This window comes from Lynx rufus, unplaced genomic scaffold (assembly GCF_022079265.1).
Source record: "Lynx rufus isolate CCGP_SWC_20201006 ecotype Redwood Valley unplaced genomic scaffold, mLynRuf1.p SCAF_15, whole genome shotgun sequence".
Taxonomy (NCBI): Eukaryota; Metazoa; Chordata; class Mammalia; order Carnivora; family Felidae; genus Lynx; species Lynx rufus.
In genome coordinates this window covers 38,374,792-38,398,140 of record NW_025814829.1, presented here as the reverse complement: position 1 = coordinate 38,398,140, position 23,349 = coordinate 38,374,792, and the positions used below count along the sequence as shown (strand labels likewise).

At 44.3% G+C, this 23,349-nt stretch overlaps 1 protein-coding gene across 4 annotated transcripts in view; it reads right to left on the bottom strand.

The window, feature by feature from the left end:
* NPL (N-acetylneuraminate pyruvate lyase) overlaps positions 1 to 20,275 on the bottom strand; it is a 38,469-nt gene extending 18,194 nt beyond the window's left edge. For 2 of the 4 annotated variants that reach the window (XM_047076873.1, XM_047076874.1), the window contains exons 1-4: positions 20,044 to 20,124; positions 15,366 to 15,451; positions 5,253 to 5,326; positions 3,461 to 3,548 (exon numbers count right to left, since the gene is read on the bottom strand). In XM_047076873.1, the coding sequence (XP_046932829.1) occupies positions 3,461 to 3,548; positions 5,253 to 5,326; positions 15,366 to 15,433 (230 nt within the window). In that variant the 5' untranslated portion in view covers positions 15,434 to 15,451; positions 20,044 to 20,124. Of the gene's footprint in view, positions 1 to 3,460; positions 3,549 to 5,252; positions 5,327 to 15,365; positions 15,452 to 20,043; positions 20,148 to 20,258 lie in introns of those variants that run through there. The other 2 variants (XM_047076872.1, XM_047076875.1) reach the window with 2 other exon arrangements.
* Positions 20,276 to 23,349: the final 3,074 nt, after the last annotated feature.

The following is a 23,349-nucleotide window of genomic DNA, read 5'->3' as shown; positions in this document are numbered from 1 at the left end:
ACACCCAGTGCTCATGCCAACAAGTGCCTTCCTCCCTGCCCATCATCCTCTTTCCCCTCTCCCCCACCCCCATCTACCCTTAGTTTGTTCTCAGTCCTTAAGAGTCTATTGCGGTTTGCCTCCCTCACTCTCTGTAACTTTTTTCCCCCTTCCCCTCCCCCATGGTCTTCTGTTAAGTTTCTCAAGATCCACGTATGAGTGAAAATATATGGTTATCTTTCTCTCCCTGGCTTATTTCACTCAGCATAATGCCTTCCAGTTCCATTCACGTTGCTGCAAATGGCCAGATTTCATTCTTTCTCATTGCCAAGTAGTATTCCATTGTATATATAAACCACATCTTCTTTATCCATTTGTCAGGTGATGGACATTTAGGCTCTTTCCATAATTTGGCTATTGTTGAAAGTGTTGCTATAAACATTGGGGTACGTGTGCCCCTATGCATCAGCACTCCTGCATCCTTTGGGTAGATTCCTAGCAGCAGGGCTATTTCTGGGTCATAGGGTAGTTCTATTTTTAATTTTTTGAGGAACCTCCACACTGTTTTCCAGAGAGGCTACACCAGTTGCACTCCCACCAGCAGTGCAAGAGGGTTCCCGTTTCTCCACATCATCGCCAGCGTCTATAGTCTCCTGATTTGTTCATTTTAGCCACTCTGACCAGCGCGATTGATACTTGAATACTACCTTTGATGAAGCGCTATTTTAGATGGTGTATTTGATGGTGATAGGTGCCTGGAGATAGGTGTAAAATTGAGACATTTTTTGGTTGGATATAAAAATAAAGAGGTTCTTCAAAGAGTACAGCCAGGAACCAGCCATATGAGAAATGAATTCACTGCATAAAGCTTTTCCCTGTCTTGTAAGTCCTCAGAATTTGGCCTCTTATAAGAGAGGTTTTCCCTGAGACCCCAATATTCATCTTCAGAGGTGCTCCATGTGACCCCGTGGGCGGAGGCCACAGTGAGATGGGTGTTCTCAGGGAGGGTTAATAAAACTCAGCTGTGAGTCCAGTCATCCCAGTGACTCTTCTGAGGGACCCCTGAATGACTCATGTACCATCCTGAGGGGATGAAGACACCACATTCTTGTTTAGGCCCGATCAGTGAGTCCTCAGCGATTCTTGACTTGTTAGGTCTCAGGTGAAATGGGCCTCACTAAAGAGGTGATGTGATCAGGTTTGCATTTTTATAGGAAAAGCCCTCGAAAAGGAGAAGGGAAGGCTAACTGATGTGCTCTACTCTTACCAGTAGCTTGTCGGCATGACCTCCTCAAACCTTTCACACCCCTTCTCCCGGCCTAGGTTAAAACGAGTCACACATTCCTTCCTCCCTTCTATCCTGCTGTTAGTTGCTGCTAGAAAAAAACACCCTGTGGCTTTGATACCAACTCGTAATTTCCCAATTCAGGAGAATGAGGCTCCAGAAAGCCTTCTGGTCATCACGACGGACTTCCCTTCCAATTCCCTGCAATGGCTACTTCAAATCTGGACTACTCTCAAGCTCTATATTCCAGCCCAACTCCTTGTTCCTGGCAGATGTCTTCACTTCCAATGCACCAGAAATACAGACGTTTCATACACAGACTGCCCCCTTCTCCTTCTCTGTGCCTCTACACTTAGTTACCTCCCCATCTATGCTTTCCTCCTAGCTTCATGGCTGTCCTCTAACATTACTCTATCTACTTTTGGTTTTATTTCAAGCCCCACGTGCCCCCAGACCTTCCCATCAAAGGTAGCAGCTGTCTTCTCTTTGTTAATCTTTTCTCCCATAACGGTGTCTTTTCGGCAGAGAAACATGCTCAGAGCTACCCTGCTTTACAACTAATTACCCTTCTTTTAATCTTGCTTCTTCCTCCCTAATCTACTACTCCATCTCTCCTTCCCTTCACCAGAAAACGTTTGGAGAATGGGCTGCTCTCATGGCCCCCACCTCCGCACACCTGCTGCCTTCTACAGCTCACTCCGGTCTGCTTCTGTTTCAACAACCCCACTGGCTCTGCTCTGAGGTCATTGGTCACAGTCACTGCAAACCAAGCAGTCTTCTCAGCCCTCCATCTACTAACTTTCACAACATCCAATATTTATAACAAATGTGATAACACATCATCTACTGCCAAGAATTACAATGAATTCCTATGTAACACTCGGTACTGTGTGCCAGCCACCGTCTCAATCCTCGCCACCACCTTAGAAGACATGTACTTTTATTCCTATTTTATAGGTGAAACACAGGGCGGTTAAAGGACTTGAGTTCAGAAGGCTAGTAAGAGACAGAACCAGGACCCAAACTCAGGCAGTCTGGCTGCACAGTCCCCACTCCTAATTATTGCGCTACATTGGCGTGCTCTGAAACTATTCTTCCTTAAGTGGTGGGATTCACCCCTGACCTCTCTCCTGCCCTTCTGAGGGCTTTCTGTCTTTGTCCCCTTCACTTTCTCCCCATTTCTGGTGCTTTTCTTAATATTGATCTTTAACTTTCCTCTTTTTTGTGTCCATGGTCTTTAATCTGTTTGGGCCTGGTGGAATTTGGGCCCAAATCTGACTGGAAATGAGCTGAAAGCTGATGGATCAACAGGAAATGTGTACGCGGACATGCATTCAGACTTGGCATGTAGCATCAGAGTACTCAAGGTGTTCTGAAGTCACATAAGGATCCCCAAGGAGGTCATGGGCTTCACTCTGACAACCTCTGCTCCAGGGTCACTTGGGACTTACCTCCAATCTTTGCCACCACCTAAGGCAACATCAATCATTGCCTTCTTTGACCCCTGCTTATGCTGGTTATCACAAGGATCAGTGTTAAATTTCGTGATTGGACATCTCCATTGCATGACAAGCAACCTGAAGGCAGGGACTCTGTTTCATCTCCCCAGTGCCAGCACAGTGCATCACACATGACAAATAAAGCTTGGTTAACTGAGTGTGCTTACTGAATGGATCCTGTCCTATTTGCTTACCATGGCATGAATGGAGCATTAGAACAAAAATATATCATTACACTGAAGTTTAGAAAATGTAGAAAGTTCCCTAAGACTACAAAAGGAAGCACCACAGAGAGCATGCTGAGTCGCATGCACAGAGAAGATGTAGGGAAGCCAGGGCTGATATAAGCATCAGGCACCCATCCTGAGAGGAGTTGTTCAGAAAAGCCAGGGGACAGCAGAGTCTGTCACCAGCCCCACTCCCTCTTATCCCCTCAGTCCAAGGACAGGTAACCCTTATAGACAGTAAGGGGCAGCTTCCAGATGGATCCTCTGGGACACAGGTGGGCCTTGCAGTCTGCCTGCTTCCACCTAGAAAGGAGGGGCGCTCCTCTGCCTCAGTGCCTCGCTGAAGTGCCCGGATCCCCATGCCTCAAGCCTGACCTCTGACCAGAAGGTGGGAGACTGTGTCATCAGAAAAGAGCAGTACTCCACACAGCTCTCTGCAAGAGACCCTTTATCCTGGTGACACCACTCACTTGTTCCGCCCTTTTGTCATCCATTCCTCTGCGACCTGGCGTCGCTCTGAGACGCTCAGGGACAGGCCTTCTCCCGTTGTGCCATTCACTGTTCCAAACAGAGAGTCAGTCAGTGGGGCCAACCAATTCCCTTTGCTCCTCCAACAGCAACACTGGAAACGCAGGGTCAGAACTCCCTGCTTACGAGGGAGGGACATGGGGAAAGATCAGAGGATGGAATGTGGGAGGGGGAATGCCATGTTTCCATTTTTATCTAAGACTCTGTCTTTTTTCTATCTTCACCTTGGCCAGAGCAGCGGGAAGGCTAATTTATGACTTGTAATTACAAATCTGTCCTTGCTATCAGGAACAGATAGCAAGTATTTGAATGGAGACTGTCCTCATTTTAGGCAAATTTTGGGCAAAACCACCCAGTTCTATTATTTGGGCTTGATTGGCAGGAAGATCAACACCATCCAGAGCTGGGATGTCAAGGGCATCACACATGGGAGTTACTTATGAGGATAGTGGTGCATACTGCATATCTAAAACGACCTCAGTCTACAGTTTAACATGATGGCAGCACTCTAGGACAATTTTTAAATGGTAATTCATAATTAAACACCAAGGATATTAATATTTCTTGAATAAGCACTCTTACATATTCACTTATTCTCACAGCAACCCTGCAAAGTACAAATGATTTTTCTCATTTACAGATGAAAAAATGAGGCTCTGAATCACTAAGTAATCTAAGTTTGAATCCAGATCTGTGTGTTTCCAAAACTTGCCCTGTTAATACAATAATCTCTTAATGGACCACAGAAAGCATGCAAACAGCACTAGGATACATTACAGGAGCCTAAGGCATATGGCAGCACTTCGGATCACCAAACACTGAGCACTCAGGTGGGGTAGAGAAGGGGAGTGAGAGTAGGAAAGAGTGTTTTTCCCACTCCTTTGGGGTCTTAAGAAATTTCAAACATGCTCTACTAGTAGGGATGTTCCTACTTTTTCCCTATACCCAGGGGACATCTGTGGCCTTTCGATGAGTAAGAATCTGTCTTCCTCACCACAGCTTGGAGCTGTAGGGCAGACACCAAGTGGTTCTGTAATCAGGTTCTGGTTTTAATGTGTGGCCTGCACACCTTTTCACAGAAGTTTTAACCTCCTTTGATTCTGACCTTATGCTTCCAGTTTTTAAGGGGCCCCTGTTGGTAGAGCAGTAGCTCAGGAAAAAGACGTAGCGTCCAGTCTATGGAGTCAAGCACCCAGAACACAACACAAGGGGTAACTCAACCAGAGGTAAGCATAGTTCTCAGGCCTGAAATATTCAGGGTCTGACTTTTTAATTTCCACCGTCTCTGAAATAAATGACGGTAACTGCTGGACCTGTGATTCCCTTGTGTGCTGCATGTCGAGTCTTTCCACATTTAACATATGAAAGGTCTGGTTGAGGTCAGAATAAAGCCCATTCTTAAGACAGAGAAGTCTGGATTTTGCTGTTACTCTACCATTTCTTGGTTCAGTGCGTTAGGCACCCTGAATAATATATCTGAGTCACAGATTTTCCTCCTTAAGTGGGGATAAAAATAATACCTTATCTGTTTTGAAGGTACACTACCAAATTAGATAATCTCTTGAGATGCCTTCCACATCTAAAACTGATGAGTCCACAGATTCACAAATTTTACTTAGCTTAGCCAGTAACCTATGGCACAAGACACTGTGACCTCCTACTAGTAACCAGGTAAAAGCTACTCTCTAAGGATTTGGCTAGAGATGTATAGACAAATCTCTAAAGATGACTCACCAAAAATATTCTTCACTCCCTGTTCTTCCACAAGATAGTCCACGTACTGACCAATGACTGAAAAGTTGATTTCTCTAAAGGACACAGGAAAAAAAAAAAAAAAAGAAGAAATGCATATTAAGACTTATTTATTTATTTATTTATTTCAACGTTTTATTTATTTTTGAGACAGGGAGAGACAGAGCATGAACGGGGGAGAGGCAGAGAGAGAGGGAGACACAGAATCGGAAACAGGCTCCAGGCTCTGAGCCATCAGCCCAGAGCCGGACGCGGGGCTCGAACTCCCGGACCGCGAGATCGTGACCTGGCTGAAGTCGGACGCTTAACCGACTGCGCCACCCAGGCGCCCCAAGACTTTTTTAGAATATTATTCAACCAACCCTCAAATCTATAAACTGCTCCCTTTTGTTAATAGTTATTAAAAGTCCACCCGGCCGGTGTGTAAAACTTTTAACCTGCTCTAAATAATGCCTGAGTTTTTCCTTGTTTTTTGAGTGATTTCTCTAGTTGTTCACATATGCTTCACTTACGTGAGCAACACATCACTTATTTATCAGCAAGGGCTTTACATTTAAATATCCCCACAAGTAATATTTAAAAAGTAATTACTTAGTAAGCTTTTGCCCTTTTGGGGAAGAACAATGGTCGAAGCCATGGTGAAATGAGAATTTAACATTCCATTTGGTGAGAGGCAATCATCTTTTAGGCTTACAAGATAGGAAAATTCGATCTTAATATTTAAAAATTTTAGCACTTAATATTTGTGACAGCAAATTAAGCTTCAATTGTATTTGCTAGTTTTACATTGAACAGGATTAACATCGGAGAGGAACTTGGCTGTCACTGCCTCTCAAAGCACGGTCTGTGGAAGAGTAGCACAGGCATCTGGGGTCTGTAAGAAATGCAGAGTCCCAGTCCTCACACAGTCCTCCCCAGTCAAAATCCGCATGGGAATAAGATTCTCTTGTGATCTGCATGCATGCACTGGGCAGTCTGAAGAGCAATGACCCTGTAAGGATCTGATGCTTAAGGCAATAAGGGCTCTTTTCCTTAAAAATCATACTGATTTTAAAATCTACAAACAGATTTACACACATCATATAAAGTGACTTGTTCTCAATCAAAGTGCAGGTGAAGATGATGGGGGCTAGAGAGTGAAAATTCAAAGGAAAACTGTGCCATGGCTAGCAGGTGTTAAATGCCACAGAACCCATGGTTACACAGCCAAGAACAAAAAGTGCTAGTTGGCTTCCATTTACATTTTTGTCAATGGGGACCAGAAAATCTCAGTTTAATTTTAACCTTGTTAACATCCTTTTCATCTTTGCTTATTGTATTCCTTACCACATGAAAACAAAACAAAAAAATCTGATGCATAAAGAAAACAAAGACATCAAAGGATATTTATCAAAGATAATAGAAACACTAGAGATAACAGCAAAGAATGCACAGGCAGTCACTATCCACAACATGCAAATGACAACTAATCAGAGCCAGTCAACTGGGAAAGTGTGCTTTAAAGCAGTTCTAAGGCCCCCTGAGGGGAGCAGACTCCCTCCATAATGGCATAATGGCATAATAGCTCACGAGCACAGCCTCAGAACATTGCTGCCCCTGCCCCCCTTGCTCAAATACCAAATCCTGGCCTCTCAGTCTTGCTGAGCAGGGGGGCTCCCTCAATACAGCACAAGAACAAATTTAGGTTGTTCTCACCTAAAGGGAGAATGGGTGAGTTATCTGCCTAGACAATCCATCTCAATACCCTCATTTAGGTCAGCTTGACCTGTTTAACTGGGAATATTTATGTTCCTGCCACTTGGAACCTGCTTCTGGCTGCTTCCATCAGCCCTCTGCCACTTGGGATAAGCTCTGAGATGCAGGAAAATCAGTAGCGGCTTTGTCTGTGCATGGCTAACCCTGATTTTGACCAGTAGTGCTCATCTACCAATGCCAGCAACCAGCAAATAGCTCTGGCAGACCTAGGGAACTTCCAAATCAGACTGGAAGCTGGAAAGAAATCTGGTGGGCAACCGTCCATGTTGGAATCACAGACTCAAACACAGTGGCTCCTGTACACTTTCACTGAGGTCTTGACAGCTCCCCAATCCCATCCTGGCCACATACTGAAGACCACTTAGAGCAGGCCTGGCTTTGTCACCAAGGAGGAGCCCGCAGAGCTCCGGATTGTCAGGGGCTGGTAGGTACTGTACTTTGATGTGCATTCTTTTGGTTTAGTCTAATGCTTCTTCATTTGGAAAGGGAGGCTGAAGAGCTTGTTTCCATTTTCAGAAATACTTAAGGAGAGAAACTGATTTAGTCTGTTAGGGTGTGTGTGTGTGCGTGTGTGTGTGTGTCCCCAGAATGGACTCTAAACTCAGCAGGGACCCACACTGCCAAGTGGGCCTCTAATGGCCAGTCTAGTACACGTGCTCAGCACCCTACCTGGCTCCAATGAAATGCTCAATCATTATTGCTGTTACTACTCCTCATGACAAAACCCAGAAACACCTCACACCCTCAGCGAAGTTCACATCCCTACTTACATGTTTATTTACTTTTAAGGGAGACAGAGAGAGAGACAGACAAGAGTGCAAACTGGGGAGGGGCAGAGAAACCAGGAGACACAGAGTCTGAAGCAGGCTGCAGGCTCTGAGCTATCAGCACAGAGCCCAATGCAGGCCTCAAACTCACCAACAGAGAGATCATGGCCTAAGGTGAAGTCTGATGCCGAACTGACTGAGCCACCCAAACACCCCAAGAATCATTTTGTAAATTGTTTATGCTCACCCTGCAGGCTAGAGCAAGGACTTCCAGAAGGCAGGCCTGTGCCTTTTATACCTCACAATCCCTAGTCTGTGCCTGGCATAGTGCAGAGACTCAATGATGGTGGAACACCCGTGATCGCTGTCTTAAAATCAGCTTATCTCCACACCCGCAGGATACATTTAAACCTATAACGTTAACTGAATAAAGGAGAAACTAGTATATAAATAACTAGACCATTGAGAAAACATGATAAAGGCTATGACTGAATCAAAAAGTATACGGGATGGGGCGCCTGGGTGGCTCAGGTCATGATCTCACGGCTTGTGGGTTCGAGCCCGGCGTTGGGCTCTGTGCTGACAGAGCCTGGAGCTCTCCAGCTCAGAGCCTGGAGCCTGCTTCGGATTCTGTGTCTCCTTCTCTCTCTGCTCCTTCCCTGCTCTCACTCTGTCTCTCTCAAAAATAAATAAAACATTTAAAAAAGTTTTTTTTAAGTATACAGGGGTTTAGAAGAGGGACTAATTATTCTAATCAGGGAGGCTGGGAACAGAGACTTCGAGGAGGAGGTGGATCTGGAATAAACAGGACGAAATCTTGCACTCCTCCCTCCCTTGGCCCTTCTCTCTCCAGGGAGTTGGCTGCACCCTTTGACAAATGTAGGCCAGTACGTGAAGCCCATGATTCCTCTCCTCTTTCAGTGGACTCCATACTATTTTAGGGCTTCAGTGGGTAGTGCTTCCATCTACACTGACCCCCTTCTTACTACTCCTTTAGGCCTTGCTGGATGGGAGCTACAATTATACTAGGGTTAGGGATGCTATGGGTGATACATTTTCTAGCCCCTCAAGAAAGCGGCTTGTTGGGGCGCCTGAGTGGCTCAGTTGGTTAAGGATCCGGCTCTTGGTTTCAGCTTAGGCCATGATCTCATGGTTCCTGAGTTCAAACCCCACATTGGGCTCCAAGATGACTGCACAGAGGTGCTTGGGATTCTCTGCCTCTCTATGCCCCTCCTGTTTGCACGTGTGCTCTTTCTCTCTGTCTCTCTCTCAAAATAAACTTAAAAAAATGAAAGAAAGAAAGCAGTTTGTTGCTTTTCATAAAATGCTCCTAAAATCCTCTTAGAGAGAGAGGTGGAAAAGAGATGGCTCCTGAATGTTTTGACCTTCACAACATTAAACATTTATTTTCTTGTTTAAAAAAATGACTTTGAGGGGGGCCTGGGTGGCTCAGTCAGTTAAGTGACCAACTTTGGCTCAGGTCATAATTTCATGAGGCTTGTGAGTTTGAGCCCCACATGGGGCTCTGTGCTGACAACTTAGAGCCTAGAGCCTGCTTCCGATTCTCTCTCTCTCAAAAAATAAACACTAAAAAAAAAATGACTTTGAGAAGGCAGAAGATCTAATAAGGCCAGGCCTGCATTTTTTAAAATTCTTTATTTTTGAAAGACAGACAGTGAGACAGAGTGCAAGTGGGGGAGAGACAGAGAGACAGGGAGACCCAGAACCCAAAGTGGGGTCCAGGCTCTGAGCTGTCAGCACAGAGCCCAACGTGGGGCTCGAACTCATGAACTGTGAGATCATGACCTAAGCTGAAGTTGGACGCTTAACCGACTGAGCCACCCAGGCGCCTCCAGGCCTGCATTTCTGAACAGCATTAATGGCTGGGAAGAGCAGAGGCTGTCCCCTTTGGAGGCACAGAAGCGCCCCCCAGACCAACTCAGGGATTTCAGATCTCTGCAGCCCTTGGCTCAGTGGCTCCAATCACAAGTGAACCCAGTGAAATTACCCAGAGCTGTTACCATATTTGTCACAAAAGCAACCCAACAGCAGGGCTAAGGTGGGAACAGGATGATAATCCTCTCTGGGAACTTTACTCCCTTCTCTGGTTTCCCACCCTACTCTCTCTCTGTGTGAAGTGTGGGTTTATGTAAATAGATGCAGGCACCGTCTCAGCTAGGAGGAAGTCACCAGCAGTAATGGAAACAGTAAGACTGGATGATTCTTATCCCCACTGGATGGCCATTTCGCCCATTTGGGCCTGTTGCTCAAGGAAGTGAGAAGTGGCACAAGCCAGTTCACTTCCAAAGGCTGGCTTTCCATTGCGTGTGTCTTCCTTCATGAGCCCCAAGAACACATCTCACTGCTGGCCACCTCAGGGTTGTATGATCCAGAACCAAACGCCAGGCTTGTTGAAGTCACTCCCCGATTTAACTCCAATTTAATACCTTAATTTCAATTCCCAGGGGTTCAGATTCTTTGCCTTGGGCCCATGAGTTTCTTTTCATAAAAGTGCTTAACTTTCTTCATACTGTAGAAGCTCTGTCATTTATATTTGAAAGTACACACCATAAAAAAGGGGAGAAGAACCTATGCAGGATCTCTTTGGATGTTATCACTCTTATTAGTTTGATACTTTTCTATTTGCAAATACATAATAAAGCATTTTCTTAAATAAATATGGTCATATTTATTGGTACTATAAATATGTACCAAAATGGTACTATATATAGTACCAAATATGGTGCTATATTTTCACTTAGCATGCCAAATCGAATATTTCCCCACATCTTTAGATATTCTGTTACTAGACTGGCTATGCAGCATTTCATTGTATGAATGAACAGATTAATCTAGCTAATCCTCTACCTTTGGACATTTAGTGCACCTGTAGACTACGTAAGAGGACAGAATGTTTATCTAATTATTTTTGCCACCAGTCACGGCCCTGAGTGGGTGCAGTTTGAAACCGTATGTAGACTGTATCTCTTCTCTTAGGGGAGAAGGATAACAGAATTCATTTGAAGTGGCTTTTCAGAGAAAAATCTCTATTGCTGTTCATTTCCTCTCCTGGTGTATGACACTAAGTGAAAGGTTCCCTTTATTTGAGAATACAGAATCAAAGGGGCAGGTCACGAGCATGCCTGTCAGAATATCTGATATTCTTTTTTTTTTGGCCTTTTACATATAACTCTCAGTATTCAAAACCAGATGAAAGTTATGTGTGCTTTTGGCAAAATAACTACTTGGCTACTTCAAAACTCCTTCAGCAGGGAAGTATTCAGGGACCATAATTGCCCTGCCTTGCCAGAAAACATTCTGTTCTGAGAATTTGGGTCATGTAGTCTCTCAACACAGTTAAGAAAACAATACTCTACACAATTCCAACTCCAGCGGTCCAGGCCCTTTCAGACTGGGGTAACAGGTTTGTTTTTACCAGAGGGTGATGTGAGGATTCCTGTGATGAAGCCAAAGGCATTCTGGGGAGGAAATAGTCTTTTTCTTGACATTTTGGCCAATCTGAAATGGACTTTCTGTTCTAAACATTGTACTGGCCCAAGGGAAGGAGTGACTTCTCGAAACAACTAAGGAAAACAAACGTCTTGTACTCTTGTGTAGAAAAAGATGAGAACTGAGGTGGGTAGAGAAAGACCTTTCTCTCCAGTGACATGGCTAGGGGCAGTGTGTTAACCTTTAGGATCTTGGTCTCATCAACTGTACAAACGACATTGTAGTTCTCTCCCAGATTAAATTGGAACATGTACAGGGCACTGGGTAGCTCAGTTGGCTGGCTAAGCGTCTGACTCAATTTCAGCTCAGGTCATGATTGAGCCCTGCATTGGGCTCTTTCCTAAGCATGAAGCCTCCTTGGGATTCTCTCTCTCTCTCTCTCTCTCTCTCTCTCTCTCTGCCCCTCCCCTGATCATGCTATCTCTCTCTTCCCCAGAATAAATAAACATTAAAAAAAATTGGAACATGTACATTAAAATGCCCGACATGATGACTGACACCTAGTATTTAGCTCATCAGTGTTAGCTTCTTTTCCTAGTGAAATAACAAAATGTACCATTCACTGTGCTACAGGCTGAAGACAGAATGATGAATAAAAAACACGCTCAGTCTTTGCGGATTGCTGGGTACTCAATAAATATCCATGGAATAAGGTGAAGCAGCTGCAAGCCTGGAGGGAGAGACAGGTAATGAGTACCGTAAAAGGCATGCACAGGCTGATGTAATGTGTAAAGATGTACACAGGCTGACGTGGAATCCCAGGGGAAGGACTCTATCATTCTTTTTACAGAAAATGGGGAAGAAGCACCAGAGGATGGTTTTGATGGATGAGTAGAAGTGCTCACGTGGAGTAGAGGGAGGGGAGGATGGTGGTAGAAAAAGGCAGAGGAAACAGAATGAGTAAAGGCACTGAGGGAAAAAACTATGAGGTGTTTGGGGGACCAGAAATGTAGCAGGAGAGGTATCCGAGAGAGTCTGAGCTTGAACTTAGATCAGTTCATCTCGGACTTTAATGTGCTAAAGAATCATCCAGGGATAGTTAAAATGCCTGTCCTGATTCAGTTGGTATGTAGTAGGGCCTGAGATTCTGCATTCCTAGCAAGTTCCCATGGGATGTAGAGCAAATAGTCTGTGGATAAGCAGTAAGGCTTAGACAAAAGGGAGTTAGCAGAGATTCTTAAAGAGGACGTAATCAGATTTATTTATGAGGAAGCTCACTGTGCTACAGTGTGCACGCTGGACTGGGGTTACAGGTGCTTTTACACATTCTTACGGGACCACTGCAGTATCCCTCATGACATAACACCAGAGAAGACTCTTTGAATTTTAATGGGCTTTGGAGAGGATATGGCTGAACTCCCTCTCTTTACAGAATATGAAAGAGAACTTTTAACATGTGACAAGACCTCCTTGGGGTCAGACAGCTAGTTGGTGGTAAAGCTTGGGGGGAGGGTCAAGAACCCAGACATTCTAACTAAAACCCACCTAACCATGTTCTTTCTGAGAACCTCCCCATTCCATAACTTTAACTTACATTCAGCATTGAATCAGAGTATTTCTTGGACTTATGAAGAAAAAAGGATGCAGGGAAGAGCTCTTTTTCAACCACTCTCACTCATGGAGACTGTGGCTTACTTTATGAGCCAGGTTAGGGAAACACCCATGATGTCAGGTCACCAGGCAGAATTTCCAGGTATTTGATTCCACATGACCCTTTTTTTTTTTATCTCCTGGAAACATGTCAGAAGTTCACATTCCCCTGTAGGCAAGTAGGCAAATGCCCACCTGTCCTCGGTGGGTGCTCCAATCTTGCCTTGTACCTACAGGAAAGTTTGGATGGGGCAGGCAGAAGAAGACAGTGGAACTAATATAACTTATATGCTTACTATGTGCTATGCCCTGACATACATTTTAATTTTTTTTTAAGTTTATGTATTTATTTTGAGGGAGAGAGTGAGAGGGAGCACAAGCAGGGGGAGGGGCAGAAAGAGAGGGAGAGACAGAATCCCAAGCAGGCTCCGAGCTATCAGCCCAGAGCCCCACACGAGGCTCGAACTCACGAACCCTGACGTCATTACCTGAGCCAAAATCAAGAGTCGGAACTTAACCAACTAAGCCACCCATGCTCTCCTTAATTTAACTTAATTCTTAAAAATTTTTTTTCTTTTTAGTTTATTTTTTTGAGAGGGAGAGCATGCACATGTAAGCGAGCAGGGAAGGGCAGAGGGAGAGAAAGAATCCCAAGTAGGCTCTACACTGTCAGAACAAAGCCTGATGTAGGGCTCAATTTCACAAACTGTGAGTTTACAACCTGGGCTGAAACCAAGAGCTGGACACCTAACTGAATGAGCCACCCAGGCACCCCCAATTTCACACATCAGGAAAGTGAAGGTTCTAGAAAGGAAAAGAATTGAAGAAGAGGAAGAAATAGAGAAATGGAGACAGCAGGGCCAGAGATACTGGGGAGTGGAGAAGGATCCAGAAAAGCAGAGTCCTTTATCTCTAATACATGGGGCTTGGTGTCCTGGGAAAACAGTGGAATGGGGAGGAAGAACACATTGACACTCCAGTGAGTCCCAAAGGAACAAATAAGACTGTTCAAGAGGTCCCTTCTAGGCTGAGCGGTCTGATGAAAAAGGTTAAAGCAGCATCAACCAGTAGTCGTGTTCTGAGCTTGCAAACAGGATCCTAGTCAATAACAGGAAGTGAATCCTGCCTGCTCATGCAGTCACATGATTTATCTGTTTTATGGGGCCAACAGTGGCTAACACACAAAGAGCTGACTTCGGTCTTTCTTCGAACTTGTGGAAATGGAGAAGCAACAGAAAAAAACTGCTATGAATCACTGAATAATCTAAATGCCATCTCAGCAAGAATTCGATTTAGACCTAGTTAAAGACATGATTTTTCAGGAAACTGAGAAGATGGAGGTTTTGAACTCCAATAATCTGAGGGAAAACTGTGATATGGCCAGCTCTGAATGAGAATACAAAGTCCTAAGAAATTTCACCTTTTTTAAAGGGGAAGGGTTAAGGTTTAAATTCAGCAACATAAGACCAAAAAAAATAAAATGCCGTGCATAAAAATATCTTAAATGCCCCATCATCTTTTCATCCCCATCTGATGCCACAACAGTGGTTCAAACAAACTTATTGACCTAAGTGCAAAGTGACCCTGTGCTGAGCACCATCATATGGATGACTTCACTTGAACACCTGTAAGTCCACCATGCAGGTGAATTACCATTGCATTTTATAGAGAAAGAAAGAAGCTTTAAGAATCCAGAATTTTGACTGTTTTTGGCAGACTGACCCCTCTAACAGGTCAAAAGCATTTAGATCCAGGTGGATAAATCCCTTTTTGGTTAATGCCAATGTCCGGGGAGGAGTTACACGTTGCATGTGGACACCTATGGCACGTGACTGTTATCTGCTAGGACCGAGCAAAGGGCCTGCCATAACATTCATCTAGGAGCTAAAATACTTGTTTGGGTAAGGAGTTCTCAGCAATCATCTGTTGTTACCTCGAATTCCTGCAGGCTGCCAACATTTAACCAATGCTGAAATGTGATTACAAACATACTAAGGGGTCCACCTTGCAGCTAACTTCCCCACTTTCCTCAAGGGAGGGCATTTTAATCACATCTATAAATAGCCTGGGGTGGAATCATGCAGCTTTCCAGGGACAGGATCTAGAGGGGCCAGGTCAGTGCTAATAGCAAATCCTGCTAAAATGAGATTCTCCTCATCCAGTTCCACTGGCCTTATTTGGGAAAGCCAGGGCTCTGATGAAATTCAAAGAGAATTTACTTTCTGGAGCTACAGATGCTGGGAGAAAGGCAAGATGCCACATTGTACCTTCTCTCTTCCTGTTCAGTCTGTGACACAGAGACCTCTTCTCTGACTTGGGGTCAGAGACCATGCGGGGGGGGATGACTGACAGAAGCTGCCATTTGGCAACAGTACCACAGAGGTGCACAGTCTAAGTGACTGCTCGTGTAGAGGATTTCTGTCCATGTTGCTGGAATGAGAACAGATCCCCTTAGGTCCCAAGTGATAGTTACCCATGCTCAGTCATTGGCGTGATGGTTGCAGCAACAAGACCTTGAAGTTTCTTCTTCCGGGAGGCCATTGAGCTGCTGAAAAATGTCTGCAAAACATACAATATAATTCCTCTCCTTCTTCAAGGAATGCCAATTAATGATCAAACTCCCAGGCAAAGTCCATTCCCAGCTTAAAATTGTGAAAAATGCTTACAAGTACACAAACACACAGAGCAAATGAAGAGAATGTAAAATGTAGAGCTTAATTTTGCAGACAAGATTATTTTTAAAGACAGGAGCGGGGCGGGGGGGGTGACAAGTGTTCCAGGAAAATGCTATCAGAAAGGCCTCCCACTTTGTCTATACAGGTGATTCAGGCAGCCTGAAACCTCGCAGAGAGGGGGTACATGACAGCAGGCCCAAGAAAGAACATCAATTTAACTCAAGGAGATCATATATATATATACATATATATATATACATATATATACACACACACACACATATATATCTTTCTCCTGACCATATTTCTTTTTTTTTTTTTTAATTTTTTTTTCAACGTTTTTTTTTATTTATTTTTGGGACAGAGAGAGACAGAGCATGAATGGGGGAGGGGCAGAGAGAGAGGGAGACACAGAATCGGAAACAGGCTCCAGGCTCTGAGCCATCAGCCCAGAGCCTGACGCGGGGCTCGAACTCACGGACCGCGAGATCGTGACCTGGCTGAAGTCGGACGCCTAACCGACTGCGCCACCCAGGCGCCCCCTGACCATATTTCAATTTAAGTAATAGTAATTTTATACACATATAACATAAAACATATGTATAAAATTATATATATTATCCTATATATATTATATACATAACGTATTGTATATAATATATAATATATATTTTTATATATATTATATATATATTTATATATATTATGTATTATATATAACATATATACATTTTATATATAATACATTACATATATAAAATATATAACATATGTAATATATAATTATAATATATATTATATATGATATATATTTATATCATATATAATCTGTAATTATATATGTAATTATATAATATATAATTATATAAATTATAATTATATATCATATAATATATAATACATAGTTATAATATATGTAATATACAATATATGATAATATATAGCATATATAATTATAATACATAATATATACAATATATACAATATATAATATAAATAATATATATACATAAATACTATTACTTAAATTGAAATATGGTCAGGAGAAAAGAGACATTCTTTTGTTTTTCCATATCTTCACTCTTTTAAGGAGAAGCTCACCTAAAACCAGCACTTACAGTCTTACGGCTTCTGTGTGATCTACTTAACGATCTTCAGATTTACCTATGTTTGAAAATTCTAATTTTGACTAGTTTTGCCCTGTTTTCCTAGCTCTAGTAGACCATGTACACTGTATCATAATTGTTTATTCATCTCTCCCCCACTAGACCAAGCTCCCTAGGATAAGGAATACATTTCATTTGCCTTTGCTTTTCCTGCACTGAGTTACCTGGTAAGACATCTTGTGTTCAATTAAAAAGTGATGAATATGTAGGTAATTGAATGAGGTGTTCAAATTGTAGCTGGATAATGACTTCCACAGACAGGGTGATCATGGCTGAGAAAATCAACCTGACCCCACTTATGTGGGGCAAAAGGATCCCTCCCCATCAGGCAGAGAATACACCTGTCTGTACCAGTGTAAAAAAGCCAAGAGGCTGTCGAAAACAGCCAATGAGAGGCAAGAGAGTATCGTGGTTAATAGCTTGGATTCCACAGGCTGACTGCCTGGCTCAACTCTCAGCTTTTCCACTTACCTAGTTACAGAACTGTTATTTTTTGAACTGTAAGACACAAAAATGCGAAGCCATGAATGCAAAGTCTTAAAAATTGAAGAAGAAAATAAAATATAACCAAATAGTATTTGGTGACAATTAGACAAAACATGGTTGGCTTAGAGCAAACACAGTGATGTCTATAGGTAATGGACAAGTTGGGGTATATTACAGGTCTGAGGTCACTGGCACATTAAAAAGCCCAGTGTCCACTATACTTAAAGTTGACCCACACAACGTAACAATTATCAACTGTTTCATTTTGTTTGCTCTTTATAACTGTTAACCTCATTTCCCCAAATAGGAGCATAAACTTTACAGATTACAAAGATCATATCTTTTACTTCTTCTGTCTCCTCCAAGAGTTCTGGGTCAGGTGAGCCCTTCAAGCCAGAAACAGGACAAAACAAAGACATGAAAGGGCACACTGTGGCAAAATTTACTGCTTTTATAGGAAGCCAACGTGATCCCTTCCCCTTACAGATACGTCCCTAGCAAGACTTGCTCCTGAAATTAAGCCCAAATCCTTCAGGTAGTTTTGTTCTGTACTGAAGGGCAATAAAGGGGAACCTTATGTGATATACGGGATACTAGGATTTTTCTGCCTTGTCCTAGTTTGAAGATGAGACCAAAATCCCGTTGGGCGTTTTGAGACAAATGTAATCACCTGGCCCATGGGGAAAACACAAGGCCAATAACATAGGCCCATCTATCCCAGAGAAATGTCTTTGCATTAAAGGAGATGGACGCTATGCCTGCTGCGTATCTCCACCGGGCACTCCTGCAAGCATTGAACTCAGGACACCTCAGACTGAACCTGCCACCTGTCCCCTATGATTGCTTCCTTTAGTCCTTACAGTGGAGGAGGTGGAGCATCAGCTCTGGAGTCAGACATCATGGGTCTGCATCCTGGCTCCACCAGTTCCCAGTGGGGTGAGCCTGGAAGTGTTATTTACCTTCTCTGTGCTTCGGTGTTCACTCCTGTTAATAACAGTAGTCATATTTCATAGGTTGTTGAGAATTAAATGAATTCTTGTAGAGTGATTAACAACGGCGCCCGGCACATAGCAAGTACAGTATGAAGTCGCACCAGATGGCTACAGGACATTAGCAAGTATTCTTGCCTCTTATCTTCCTTCCCTGCCCCCTTACTGCCTCTCTTATAACTTACCCTTTATTACCTCTTATCTAGACCAACGGGCACAACCCCAGGTCTAAGAGGCCCAAAGGGACTCAAGAAGGCTCAAATGATAACAGTCTCAAGAGCTAGGGTCAGCACCAAAAGTCTAATTCAAACAGTGCTAGGCTGTTCACACTAGACTTCAGTATTCTGAGCTTTTAGTTACATTTATTTCACACTTAGGGCAGTTAAAGATACTCTTAGGATCATCAGAAGCTTGGATGGGTAGTTTTATATATGGCTTTGATTGAAAGAAACAAAATTGCATGTAAATGCAATTTGGTTACAAAATCTCAAAAACATAGAACCTGTAGAGATGTGGGGTCAGAGTCAGGAATTCCTACCTTAATCCCCACTCTCCTCCTCCAATCCACATAGGCTTCCAGGTTAATCTCCTGGAAGCACAGACATTTCTAAGCCTGCCTTGGCCCAGCTCAGAAAATGCTAATGACTTCCCCTGGCTTCAGTAGGAGAAATGCCAAACTTCCTGGTCCAGGGCTCTGTATAAATCTCTTCATGCCTGAAGGGCACTAGCTCAAGTGTTCCCTGTTGCTCCTACCCACCTTCTCCCATCTGGCCTGCTTCCTTAGGTTCTCCCATCTGGAATGACTATCTCCCACTTCAGCCCCTTGAGTCTAGACAACTTTTAAAACTCACTGTACAAGTTAAAGAACATTCCCTGATCTCCCAAGAGGAAGACAATTTCTTACTCCTCAAAATTCCCTCAAACACTTGCTTTTCCTTAAAAATGTTACATGTTATTAGCAGGGTGGTTTTGGCTCCTCTTCTACAGCGTCAGCCACCAGGGAGCAGGAACAGCTTCAAAAAAACCTGTCTCTGCACAGAGCAGTACACGAAAAGACCAAAATTTGCTGACTTTGTGAATGCTGAATTTCCAGGAAGAGATGGGGGCAAAAGATCACAAAAGTAATGATTGATATTTTGTACATTCAAATTTTAAATAAACTTGTTAACGTCAAGCTTTGGCATTCTTTGTAGCTTGTATCAAAAGCAAGTGGTTAGAATGTTCTCCACCCTAGGGCTCAATGCGAATTTAGAATGTTAATAGAGATGCTGGGGAGAGGGTATTACTCTTGAAATCTTTATCTCTATCCACCAACACTTAGTACAAAGAATTCAAGTCAAATCCTCAGAAAAGGGCAAAGTTAAAAAAAAAAATCTCTGGGCGAGACGGAGGATGCAACTCTGGGCATGGTGAATGACTCGAGAAATACGCGCAAAAGAAGAAAAGAAATGGAGAAACGAAAGAAACAAAACCAAAACGCAGAAACATAACCAAGTTCCCATAAAATGAAGGCATTGGGTCAAATGCAATGATAAAGTCTGCTCCACTCCACAGCTGACTCAGCTCACTGAAGGGTCCTTGGAGAAGGCTATGCAGTCCGGAAAGAATCCAGGGGAGTGGTCCCTCTGTGCAGACCCCTGCCCCAGGACTGGAGCGTGTCGCTTTCGCACTTCCTCTAGCCCCACGTCCCAGCTTTTCTGCCTTCCCCTCTCCTCCGGGCCTTCCCCTCTCCTCCGGGCCGTCCCCGTCTCCCCGCCCCTCTGCCCTCCTGCCCCCATCCCCGGGTGGGCTGCAGGTTTCCCTCCGCCCGTCCGCCCCGCGCGGACGGCGCTCACCGGATAAGCCCGGGTCTGCCTCGGTCGCGTGTGGGCCGCCGCCGCTGCTGCCGCTCGCCGCAGTGCCGCGCGCCGCCCCGCGCCCCCGCCGCGGCCTTTCTCTCCTCCGCTGCCGCGCGGCCCCGCACCACGTGCCTACGCGCCCGCGCAGAGCCGCGCGCTCCGCACGCCCCAGACGCTGAGCACACGTGCAGTTTAGCCTCCCTCCGCGTTACCTGGGGGTGTGGGCGAGGCGCCGGGACTGCGAGCTTCCGAGCTTGCGCCTCCCGAGCCGCGGCGCGTGCTTACGCGTGCCCAGATTCCGCGGGGCAAACTCTCCCTTCCCCTTCTGCTGCGCGGGTCGTACCGCTTGCGGATGCCTCCTGGGCTCCTGTTCGCTTTAACTTCTGTCCAGGGCTCGGCAGCAACAGGTACTTCGTGGTTGTGGGCTTTGAAATTTGGGCTGCCGGTTCCAAAGCGTGCTGAGAACCCTACCTGCCAGTCGGGGATCCCGTCTGTGCTTTTCAGGCTGGTGCTGCTGCCCCAACCCCGCATGCCCTCATGTTCAAAGGTGATGAACGGATATTAAAATTGGATTCGTTTCTAAAGCGGTAGCTTTCCTGCGTATTCTGGAGAACAACTGAAAGAGTTTTGAACGGGATAATTATTTTTAAACAAAATATCTCTACTTGTAGGAATGTCAAGAGTTTACTTTCTAGTGTCACATGCTGTGCTAATACATCAGAAACATAGACAAGTCCTCAGGTTTCTCTTGTTAATGTGAGTTATCCTCAATTTTGCATAAAAGACAATGGCCTATGCTTAATTCATTTAGGGAAAATAAATTTCCCTTAGGGCTTTCTAGTTTGCATTTTAAATGCTTTTAAACTCATTATAGAAGTACTTTCATTGCATGCGGCTCCAGAAATTAATTCATTAATCAATTCATAAAACAATCCTTTGTCGTGAGTACTATTTTTTAAAGTCATATTTTACAGTTGAGGAACCATCATCCCATTCTATTTTTTTAAGTTTATTTATTTTGAGAGGGAGGGAGTGCAAGTGGAGGAGGGGCAGAGAGAGAGGAAGAGAGAGAGAATCCCAAGCAGGCTCCACGCTGTCAGTGCAGAGCCCAATGCGGGGCTGGAACTCACAAACAGTGAGATCATGACCTCAGCGGAAGTCCTGTTTAAGCCTAAGTACCACGCTTAACCAACTGAGCCATCCAGGTGCCTCAGCACCATCCCATTCTAAAGATCAGAAAAAAAAAAAAAGTATTTCAATGAGTTTGAGTAATTTGCCAAAGGCCACAGCGCCCATGAGTAGTTGAGCTGTGATTTGGTTTCAAGTAGTGCGGGAGATGATACTTTTAACCACTACTCTATGTTTTCCTGCAAAAAAGGAAGGGAAAAGTCCTAGTTATGTCTGTCTAAGAATGTCAACAAGAATATATCCTAATGGGATGTAAGTTTTTTCAAAGTCATAGTTTAATACATGCAAAATTAAGTATTTCAGTACCCAAAAGTTATAGAACATCAGGCTTAATATTGTCAACCAATAAACCAACATGTTAAATGAATAAACTACTGTTTAAATATATGTACTAGTACAAAGCAATGCCTTATAATAGTGTGTTAGGGTTTGCTAAGAAACAGATGCTAAAACTGGATTTGAGGTGCAGGAAATATACTTGGGGAGGGACCCAGGGAGAAGGCAGGGAGAGCCTTGATGGTCATACAGGGCTGACACCTGTGGTAGAAGCTATGGAAAGAAAGGGGGTGGGGAAGAGTCTCACTGGAATGGTGGAGGGGGAGCATCATAGCCTCTACTACATGCCCTTAAGAAACTCACAGCCTCGGGGCGCCTGGGTGGCGCAGTCGGTTAAGCGTCCGACTTCAGCCAGGTCACGATCTCGCGGCCCGTGAGTTCGAGCCCCGCGTCGGGCTCTGGGCTGATGGCTCAGAGCCTGGAGCCTGTTTCCGATTCTGTGTCTCCCTCTCTCTCTGCCCCTCCCCCGTTCATGCTCTGTCTCTCTCTGTCCCAAAAATAAATAAACGTTGAAAAAAAAAATTAAAAAAAAAGAAACTCACAGCCTCTCCAATGAATTGTGGGGAAGACATTTACCTTTAAAAATATGTATGCTGGTACAAAGGTATGAAACACTGAGGGAGGGAAAGACTCTGATCTGGGCAGAGGGGTGAGTGTGTGGGCATGATGAGGCAGGAGAGCATTTCTGAAGTCTTCCTGGGGGAGGTTGACACTTGAGCAGTCTTAGACAAGGAGGAGGCCTTAGAAGAAGGGAGAGACAGCCAAGGTTCACTGCTGGCCCGAAGTCCTCTAACACTTGTCTGATAAGTGGCAAGGGCTCTGTGGCCTTTCTTTTATTGTTGTACAGTGTTATTTAATCATCATTACTTTTTTTTTTTTCCAACGTTTATTTATTTTTGGGACAGAGAGAGACAGAGCATGAACAGGGGAGGGGCAGAGAGAGAGGGAGACACAGAATCGGAAACAGGCTCCAGGCTCTGAGCCATCAGCCCAGAGCCTGACGCGGGGCTCGAACTCACGGGCCGCGAGATCGTGACCTGGCTGAAGTCGGACGCTTAACCGACTGCGCCACCCAGGCGCCCCTAATCATCATTACTTTTTATGCTTTTCTTTCTTGCCCCCTCATTCCACTGCAAGGTGCTCAAGGCAGGTACCTTGTCCTATTTCTTTGTTTTTCCCACAGCGCAGAGCTCAGTGCTTATCTACCTGCAGGCGAAGAGGGTTGGATTTGGAGACGTTTACTCCCTTCAACTCTGCTTTGTTTAAAAAAATATATATGTTGGGGTTCCTCATCGTATTGTGTTCACTACAATTCAAGTTTGAAACTCAGTGATGTGGAGAAAAGAGCTTGGGGGGATACAGTACACTGTAATTGATCAGACTGGCCACACGTTCCATCCTTGGTGCTGACAGTGGAGCCTTATCACAGGTTCCTGAGTGGACTTGGAGAAACCTTCCCAGAAAGGTTCCCCTTACCTTCTTGTCATGGTGCTGAAATGTTCTAGTACCAATTCCACTGTGTGGGAGGTGTTCCCCTCACTAAGAAGGAATAGTTCTCTGATGCCAACTGGGTGTCCTACAGTTTAACTCAATTCCGACAGACACTATCTCCCCAGAGATAGCATCAAATTTCACAGGTTAAGGGTTCAGTCATAGAAGTCTGCCCTCCCCGCCCCACCCCCACTTCAGATGTTACATCAGATCCTATTACCTGTGCTTCTGACCCATTAGCTATAAACCAGAGGTTCCTTTGACCCCCTCCTTGGATTTGATTAATTT